General features: G+C 47.2%; 1 protein-coding gene across 1 annotated transcript; it reads right to left on the reverse strand.

The window, feature by feature from the left end:
- On the reverse strand, positions 1-1,752 carry LOC119321642 (disease resistance protein RGA5-like). The gene has a single exon (XM_037595234.1). It carries the CDS (start codon positions 1,750-1,752, stop codon positions 1-3), a length of 1,752 nt encoding a protein of 583 aa, XP_037451131.1.
- Between the last annotated feature and the right edge of the window lie 8,733 nt (positions 1,753-10,485).

Genomic DNA, 10,485 nt, shown 5'->3' on the forward strand with positions numbered 1-10,485 from the left:
CTAGTCGCCGCCCGAGCCGCCCGAGCGGACGGCGCGGGGGCTGGGAGAAGATTCCCCGTTTCTCCATCGGAACCCAACTTCACCACTGATTCTGAGCTTTTCTGTTTGTTCGTTTGACTCTGTTTTTTCCAGCAGGTGCAGAATCAGCAGACTGGGTAAGGCCCCAAGCATGCAGACATCGTCGTGCTTGACCCCCTCCACTTCAATGCGTATGCGTAGCTGTTGGAGGTTTTTAAGGGAGCTCACACATGTCGGAACCCGCAGGGTGGCTGAAAACCAGGCAATAAGTTTCTCCAGGGTAGGCAGGCACAAAGGTTCTTGTAAGAGGCTGCTCCCTTCAAAAATATTCAGGAAGCGGAGGTTCTGGGTGCCTAGCTTACACAGGGAAGAGACCATAGCTTTGTTGCGCTCCTCATCAACCACATCCGTATCATCAGTGTCAAAATCAACTTCCAAACCAAGGTCAAGCTGCAGATTCCTCAAATTCTTTAGTTGGCCAAGGCCGCATAGGAAGTCAAATGGCTGAATGGAGACCCTCACTTCTCCCAACGTCTCTAGTGCTTGCATCTTCGCAATCCCATCAGGAAATTTAACATCATGATCAACAAGTAGATGCATTAATTTTCCGAGATTAACAATAGATGCAGGCAATTCCCCTACACGAGTGTCACTTAGGTCCAGAATCTCTAAGCACCCTAAACGCCCGATTTGTTCTGGGAGCTTGCTTATTTTTGTACCTTCGACATTTAGGTACCTCAGTTGGAATAACCTCACTATATTTTCAAGATGATGATCTTCCAATTCGGAGCAATCCATCAAGTTAAGAACACGCAGATGTCTGAACTCCTCAAAAGAATGGATTTCCAATAGACCTCTAACCATAGTAAATGATCGAACATGAGACAAGACAAGACCTGCTGTCAGTATTGTTGAATTTCCTTCCACGGCACCTTGAAGACAGAGTCGACGAATACCTTTGCTTTGGTTCCCAATTTTGAGAATGGGAACACCAAGTAAAGTAACGAAGTTCTCTTCTATGGACTTGGATATGATGAAATCAAGAAGTGTGTCATGAACTCGACAACTCATCACCTCGCCATAGATATTTGTCTTTCCAGGTTGGATCAAACCCCTATTGAGTAGTTCATTAAAACACCTTTCTCCTAACTCATATGTCGTGTATCTGCCTTCTCTATGAATGAATCCTTCAGCAATCCATCTTCTTATCAGGCCCTCCTTCGCAATAGTAGAATCTTCTAAATACATGCTGAGATATAAGAGGCAAGTTTTTAAATGATGAGGCAAATCAATATAACTAAGTGACAATATCTTCATCATTCCTTCGACGCTAGGATTCCTTTCAAGTGCACGACCAATTGAATCTTTCACTTGATTCCATAGATCCTTTGTTTTTTCTGTGTTAGCCAACAAACCAGATATAGCAATGATTGCCAAAGGTAATCCATCACATTTTTGCAAAATTTCATCAGAAACATTTTCAAGATGCGAAGGGCAATCTTCATCAGACTTGAATAGTCTTCTATGAAATAACTGCCTTGACTGCACCATATCAAGTGGCCTTATATTATAAAGATGGCCATTGAAGGATGAACAACATGAACGAGCCACATTTTTCATACGAGTAGTTGTGATTATTCTACTGCTAGAACTTGTAGTGGGAAATGCGCACTTAATAACATCCCATGTATCCACGTCCCATATATCGTCAACAACAACAAAGTACCTGTACATGGACTAATAAATATTAGCATGCTGTAAAATAAAGTGTGTTGCGTAGACAAAGAAAGCATAAACGGAACACATCAACATTGACAAAATGAAAAGGATAAACACACAAGTGTTAATTAAAAGGGCATATGTTACACACTTGATTCGTTTTTGCTCGTACATGTTAGTTTGGCGCATTACGGAGAGCAATGGGGATAAGCAATTGTTTAAACAAGAGGCATGACCACAGAAAAAGGTCAAGATTGGACAATTATGTTGAAAGACAAGAGATGGGCAAAAATATGAATAATCATACATAGGCGTCGATCAGGTCGTCATGAGCAAAAAAGCAAGAATCTGTGTGTGGACCGAAAGATCCAGTGATCTAAAATGAAAACAGAGTAAACTACATATATAATATATAGAAAAATGCATGTTTCCCTTCCTAGACTGCTGATTTGGGCATGCTTTACCATTAAGGAAATTAGTCTCACTTAACCTAGAAAACTATAATTTTTTCGATTTTGGATGGCTACATCGTCGGTGATGTATGCCCGTGTAGGGCAACAATAGTGGCGTTCGGTTGGCTGGATGAGAGATAAGAGGAAGAAGAGTGAATCGAGGCACGGTGCATCTGGTCTGAAGAGAAAAGTTAGCCAGAGAAGTTAGAGGTGGAAAAAGGTGATGTGTGTGACAGCTTTGCTGTGATAACCATTATGGCGTGGATGCCGCACTTGCAAAACCAGCATCTATAACATCAAAATTACTGGCCAAAACCTGTTTTGAGTTAAAGTGCACAAAATAATATAGTTCAGTATGTTAAGGGAGCTCAAGGAGAATTAGAAAGAAAAATGAGCCAAGCTAGTAATGTGAGAAAATGGAGTGTTATGGGGCTCTACTCCTGACACAAACTTGTGCCATATATTACTCAATAAAGGGAGTAGGTATGTGCCCATGTCTTTGAAAACTACCGAGCATTCCTCGACTGAGCAACCAGCTGGATTATGCAGAATCCTGATCCCTCTGATGGCGAGACCACCGGACTCCCTCCCCACGCTGCGCTGGGCGGCGAAGTTCTCCACTGCCGCTCTGGATGGCTCGCCGGAATGGCATGATGGATCGCTGTTCCTAGATCGGCCTGGTCTTTGTTTCCTTCGGAACGGCGACGGTAAGATCGTGGAGGGGCGTCATCTACGCTCAGGCGAGAAAATCGAGAAGGGAAAGGAGATGGTGCTTCTTGAATGCGTTGTGCGCATCGGCGCTCGCGTCTTCACGGATCGGCGACGACTGACGCTAGCCCCTGGGGTCCTATCGCTGTCGTCGCGATCAACTTCGCCGGCATCCTCGTCGCACTCGGGATCGAGGTTTGAAGCCTTGGCCGAGAGCGGAGACGAGACGGTTGAGGCCTCGGATGCGGGACGTGTGGCGAATGAGGTGGTGAACGCTGTCCTTGCCGGTGATGAAGATCGTGGAAGCGTTGACGCCTCGAAGGGATCCTGGTCGGTCGTACGGCATCGGAGGAAGAAGACGGACGCCGAGCTCCTTTAGGAGTTCTGGAACGACGTGGGGCACCCTACGCCGGCGTCCAGAGTTTGGGAGAAGGGCTCCACATCGGGCAGCAAGGTAAACTCCGATTCTGCTCACGATCCTTCGTTTTCGTGCAGGGAGGAGATGCATGTTGAGTGTGACAAATCGCCGGCCGTTCCGAGGCCGCCGTCGGCGCCAGCGCGGCAGCGACGCGGGATCTGCATCATGCCGTGGAAGGGGCCGCTTCCACGCCCCAGGATCACGCCGCCGGTAGCGCTGGCCGCGTTCCTGCCGGCTTCACTTGCGGGTGCGTCATCTTCGGCGTCTCCGAATCAGCAGGAAGAAATGGCAGCGGCTTGTACGGCATGCGACGATCCCGCGTTTCAAACTGCGCTGACTCGGGACTCGGGCTCGTCGCATGCTCGTGGGCCCTGCGTGAGCAAGGCCATGCAGGCCTCACGGCTGGGCCGTACGCTACGTCGAGGCGATCTGTTTCAGTACAGGGTATCGCCCTAGCACCACGGTTTCGCATCTGGTCGGATCGACTTCACGTGTTCCGCCGCCGCCATCGTACGCCGACGTATTGCGCTAGGCTTCTGCGCTGCTGATGACCGGCCGGGGTGGCAACCCGTCCAAGGGGGCTCCACCGGTGGGACAAACAGGTCCAACTTTTGCATCAAACCCCGGACTCTCCGCCGGCTTTGGTGTGGCTGCTGGATCTATTCGCTTCGGAGCGTTGCCGGCATCGACATCCACCGCTGCTCCGTCCGTCCAGCGGGCCTCGGCTCTGGCGCCGGCACCGGTCATCTTTGGTGTTAACAACCAGCAAGCGCCGGATGCACCTCCCGCCCGGCGCGGCCCCCGCGGCTGCGCGTTCTACACCAGCGTTCCCGCCGGTGTCAGTGACGGCCGCCCCCAATGCTCAAACTCAATCAGCCATACACGCTAATGCGGCGACGTCGACCACTATTGACACTATTGGACATCTACCGAAGGGTAAAAAGACTGTTCTTTGGTGTTTTAAATGCAGGTCAGATGATCATATGTCTAAGGATTGCACGGTGGTTCATTACTGTCACATTTGTAACAACTACAAGCATCCTCTGCACTGCTGCTCTGTTCTCAAGCAACCAAGGCCAACCGCCTCCCTCGGTGGTTGCGGTTTAGTTAATGCAATGTTTGTACAGCTTCCGGACTCACTCTTCAAGGAGAATCTCGCCCCACCTACTTTGCCGACTGCTTTGGTTACGATTTCGGGTGGTTCCTTGTCTTCTTCTGTGGTGGAGGCCGAGGTTGCAAAGATCGCTACGGTCCAAACTTCGTGGAAGTGGGAAGCTATGCCTCATGGAGCAAATGCTTTCTTGGTTTCTTTCCCTTCAGTGGAGATTTTGCAGCGCGTGGCAGCGTTTGAGTATAATGTTAAATCACATGACGTGAAGATTACTTTTAGTGAATGGAAAATCGAGGAGGTTCCGTTGCTACTTCCCTTGCAGCCTGTTTGGGTGCACGTCACCGGAGTCCCGCCAGCTCTTCGCCATTTCCTTCGTCTGTGGGCGGTGGGATCAGTTATTGGCGCCACTCAGGATGTTGACTTGGTTTGCTTGCGCCGTCACAGTATTGTGCGGATCCAGGTGGCTGTTCATAACATGGATATTTTTGTCAAACATGATGGGTCTGATGAAAGCTCGGTCTCCTCTGATGTCTATGTCAAGCTTAATGGATATGTGTTTCGGTTTGTGCTGGAGGAGGATGATTTTGTTCCGGATGATGACTCTATTCCTCGGATTTGGGAAAACCATGATGATGGGCATGATGATGGTGCTAACCGGGATGAGGATATGCCAGATGGGGATGCTAGCAAGCGAGCAAAAAAAGTCCAAACTAATGGTGGTAATACGACGTGTGGAGCTCAATCTGTCTCCACTGTTGTCCCCATGCATGCAGACTACTCATTTGGGCTTTGAACATGCTACAGTGTCACCACAAGTCAACCTTCCGCATAATCCTGTGCAAGACGTTGCAGCTACATTTCTTGTGCCAACCGTGTCTGCTCAAGCATTGGCATCATCCAACGCTCCTTCAGGCCAGGGAGCTAAGCACATGCATGTGCAGGCAACGATCATGCAGCCACAAGACGTGCATGATGTGGCCGCTCGCATGCAGCCAGCCGTGGCCGCTGCTACAGGGCCGTCAGCGGATGCATGCACACCCATAAACCCACAGGCGGGTGTCCCGTCTCAGGTGCATCAGCCGGCAGACCTTGAGTAGGCGACGCTCAGGCAGTCAGGCACGGACGCGGGCGCAGCGCATGTTTTGCATGCTCCCGCTTCTGCTCCGGTACAAGTGCAACACACGGTGGCGGGGTCTGCGGCGGCTTCCTCAGCTCGCGCTCCGGTCGCCATAGTTCCTCTCGGTCTAGCGGCAGCTCGTTCGGGTCCTTCTGCCACGACACCCGTTGCGACTATTCTGGTGGGACCGACAGCACGTTCTTCTTCACCGACCTCTAGGACAAGGGTGATTCCGCAGCCTTCATCGATGGCCCACCCGGCGACACCGGTGGGTACTATGTCTGGAGGATTGGCTTCGCCCCTTCGACGTAGTAACCGCCACCCAGTCTCGGCAGATGGTTCTTCTTCGACAGATGAGCATGCACTGGCGAACGCTATGCGCCGCCAGGCCTCTAGGAATTTGGACTCCACGCCAGGTACCTCTTCCGTTAAATCATTTCTTTCTTTTCCGGATACTCGCATTTATAACAGCTTAAATAACGTAGGGGTCTTTATGGGAAAGAATGATAATGATATTAATCTGTCGGTTGGGGCACTTAAACATATGGAGATTGACCGTTTAAAGGTTTCTTCAAAGTGTAATACCACCATTCCTGACCCAGAAACCGAGGACAATGATGAAGCGGATGCCAAATATGATGGTCCGCTAATCTCCCACTTGGTTGGTGAGGTTACTGAGGTTGTATTGGATGACGCAAGACTTGGGTCCAAGTTTTGTGACTTCACAGCGTCTTCGCGGAAATCTAAATCATGCGCCTCTAAAAAGAAACAAAAACTGCCCAAGAAGGCGAAGAGTTCCACACCAATCCGAGTTTCCATATGAGAGGCATGTTTTGGAATAGCAGAGGTCTCTCAGACTTGGCTAAACATAAACACATTGGTGATTGTGTACGGGAACATGCTTTGGATTTTGTGGTAATTTCTGAGGCTGGTAAGTGTGACTTTCGCCCGCATGTCCTCGATCACCTATCAGGTGGTTTCGACTACACATGACATAGTCTACCAGCTCGTGGAAGGTCTGGAGGAATCCTTCTTGGGATACTGACAACAGCCATAGACTTGTTAGCTTTTTCGATCGGTGAATTTCATATAAAATTTCACCTAAGAAACAGAGCTGATAATTTTACATGGACTCTTGTCGCTGTCTATGGGGCTGCCCAAGATGAGCATAAGTCCGCTTTCCTTCGGGAATTGGTAAATCTGGCTAAGGATAACCCGCATCCAATGCTTATTGGAGGGGACTTTAATATCCTTAGGTATCAGGAAGAGAGAAATAATGACCATTTTGACACTCATTGGCCTTTCCTATTCAATGTTGTGATAGACAGTTTGGATCTTCGGGAGGCCAGTATGTCGGGACGACAGTTCACTTGGGCTAATAACTGACATGTGCCGACATACGAGAAGCTTGATAGGGTACTCATGGATACCGAATGGGAGCTAAAATTTCTTCTGGTAACCGTGCGAGCCCTAGAGCGTATTGAGGCTTTATCGGATCATGCACCCATCATTCTCGATTCTAATTCTACAAAACCAGCTGCCCGACGCCCTTTCAAATTTGAATTGGGATGGATGCATAGGGAGGGATTTGTAGACATGATCAAGAATATTTGGGAGAGGCCCGCTGTTGGTCGTACACCTATTCAGAGATGGAACTTTAAAATAAGGGCCATGAGGCAACACCTCTCTGGATGGGCAAAACATACCAACGGGATTTATAAAAAAGAAAAACAACAGCTCTCTACCATTATTGATGACCTCGACAAAATTACAGAGACGCGCATCATATCTCAACAAGAGATTGAATTAAAAAATCAATCTAATGAGAAGATTGCCCGTCTTCTGCGAGAAGAGGAGATCAAATACTACCAGAGATCCAAAGCTGCTTTCATTTTGATGGGTGATAGTAATACAAGATACTTCCAATTGGTCGCTAATGGGCGGCATAGGAAGAAATGTATTTATAGTCTCCAACAAGATGAGGGACGAATCGAAGGTCAAGAGGAGCTCAAAAAGTATACCACCGACTACTACAAATCTCTGTTCGGAGTGCCGGCTGAAGGGAATTTCACCCTTGATGAGACCCGAACAGATGACATTCCACAAGTCACGACAGAAGAAAACGATATTCTGACGGCACCATTCTCGGAAGAGGAGGTGAGAGCTTCAATGTTCCAAATGGAACATAACAAAGCTCTAGGCCCGGATGGTTTCCCCGCAGAATTCAATCAGAATTTCTGGGATATCATCAAGGCTGACCTTATGGAGTTGTTCAATTGTCTTCATGCCGACCGACTTGAGCTATTTTGGCTTAATTTTGGCGAGATTGTCTTGTTGCCAAAGATTAAGGAGGCTGAACGGATCCAACAGTTTAGACCCATATGCCTCCTTAATGTCAGTTTCAAGATTTTCACCAGAGTGGCTATGAATCGGCTTAACTCGGTAGCGGACCATGTTGTCCGACCATCTCAAACGGCTTTCATGCAAGGAAGGAATATACTTGATAGTGTAGTAATCCTGCATGAGACCGTCCACGAGATGCATCGGAAAAACCTAAGTGGAGTAGTATTCAAAATTGACTTTGAAAAAGCCTATGACAAGGTCAAATGGTCTTTCCTCCAACAGGCCCTGAAGATGAAAGGTTTCTCTGAAAAATGGTGCCATTGGATCCAAAATTTTGTAACTGGAGGTAGCGTGGCCATCAAAGTTAATGATGATGTAGGTCATTACTTCCAGACAAAATAAGGACTACAGCAGGGTGACCCCATGTCCCCAATGTTATTTAATATTGTGGCTGACATGTTGGCAATTCTAATTGAGCGCGCCAAGCAGGACACGAAAATTGTTGGGGTAGTGCCACACCTGGTGGATGGTGGCCTCTCTATTCTACAATATGCTGATGACACAATACTTTTTATGGAACATGACCTGGACAAGGCTCGAAACATGAAACTCCTGTTGTCAGCGTTTGAGCAAATGTCAGGTCTTAAAATTAACTTCCATAAAAGCGAAGTGTTCTGCTTTGGAGAAGCCGTCGAGGTAGCGGCCGATTACGCGGACCTATTTGGTTGCGCACTTGGCCAATTCCTGATCAAATATCTGGGAATACCAATTCATTATCGACGTCTCACTATTGCGGAGTGGAAGCATGTAGAGGAGCGGCTAGAGAAATGGTTGAGCAGTTGGAAAGGCAAGTTGCTCTCAGTTGGAGGACGGCTGGTTTTGATAAACTCTGTCCTCACAAATATGGTTCTCTATATGCTTTCTTTCTTCCAACTCCCAAAAGGGGTCTTGCAATGATTGGAATATTTTAGTTCCAGATTCTTTTGGCAAGGAGATGATGAAAAGAAAAAATACCGGCTGACCAAATGGAGCGTGGTTTGTAGGCCAAAAGACCAAGGTGGCCTTGGAATTCATGACCTGCAGGTCAAGAATGAGGCCCTACTTAGTAAATGGTTGTTCAAACTTCTTACTGAGGATGGTGTTTGGCAAACCATGCTGCGCAATAAGTATCTAGGCCAAAAGGCGGTGTCTCAGGCATATTGGAAACCTGGCGACTCACACTTTTGGGCTGGCCTAATGGCGGCAAAGAAACAACTCTTTCGCTTTGGGTCTTTCGCGGTAAAGGACGGGTCGGAGATTCGTTTCTGGGAAGACATCTGGCTAGGCAATGCCAGTCTTCGAGAACAATATCCAGCCTTGTACAACATTGCTCGCGATAAGAACAATACTATTGCGCAGGTGCTCAGCTCATCCTCGCCGAATATTTCGTTCAGGCGGGATTTGGTTGGCGCCCGACTTATGTCATGGCATAATCTCTTATCCCGTCTGGATCTGATTAACCTGACGCAAGGCCGTGATTTGTTTTGCTGGAACCTTACTACATCGGGTCTTTCACGGTAGACTCTGTATCATGCGCTCACGCATTCTGAGGTACCGGAGAGCAATAACAAAAAAATCTGGAAGGCAAAGATTCCACTAAAAGTTAAAATATTCATGTGGTATCTTCGTAGAGGTGTCGTGCTAACCAAAGACAACCTTGCACGACGTAACTGGCCAGGAAGTAAGAAGTGTTGTTTTTGTACTCATAACGAGACAATCAAACACCTCTTTTTTCAATGCAAGTTTGCACGTTCTACGTGGTCTGTCATCCAAATAGCGTCAAATTTGTATCCGCCCACAAGTGTTGCCAATATTTTTGGTCATTGGTTGGACAGTATTTCAAATAGGTTCAAAACGCTAATAAGGGTAGGAGCGTACGCCTTACTATGGTCGCTTTGGCTATGTAGAAACGATTTGGTTTTTAATGACAAAAATGCTTCTCTTTTGCAGATTATTTTCCGTTGTACGCACTCGCTTCGTATGTGGTCTATGCTACAACATGCGGAGTACCAACCGCTATTCAAGGCGGTGTGTACGCGATTGGAGCAGGTGGCTATGGAGTTTTTTACCCAACATGGGTGGCAGCATAATCTCCGCATCGGTCCACCAACCGTTTCGACATAGGCATAGTGTCGGTCTATAGGACTCTACTCTTGCCGAATTGTCATTTTTTTTCTTGTCAGATTTTTGATGTTTGGCTATGTGCATCCTAGTTATGCAGAGGCCGGGTGATACTCTAAATGCTTTGTATCGCTTGATGCTACATTTTGAGATAATAAAAGCGCCCTTTATTGAAAAAATGTGCCCATGTCTTGAAGATCGTAGAATATCAAAATAAATGGACATAAATCATGAAAGCAGGCTCCTAGGACATGTTTTTTTGTACTCTGTCCATCTATTTCTCTTCTTTTTTAGAACATCAACACGGTCTTTATTACAAATACTTGACCATTATTTTTTGAACAACATATGGAGAAACTGTGAACATAGAATTACATACTTTTTAACAAATCCATAGTATAAACTTCCTATGACATACCTAACTAACTTTTTTATACAT

This window comes from Triticum dicoccoides, chromosome 6B (assembly GCF_002162155.2).
Source record: "Triticum dicoccoides isolate Atlit2015 ecotype Zavitan chromosome 6B, WEW_v2.0, whole genome shotgun sequence".
Classification (NCBI taxonomy): domain Eukaryota; kingdom Viridiplantae; phylum Streptophyta; class Magnoliopsida; order Poales; family Poaceae; genus Triticum; species Triticum dicoccoides.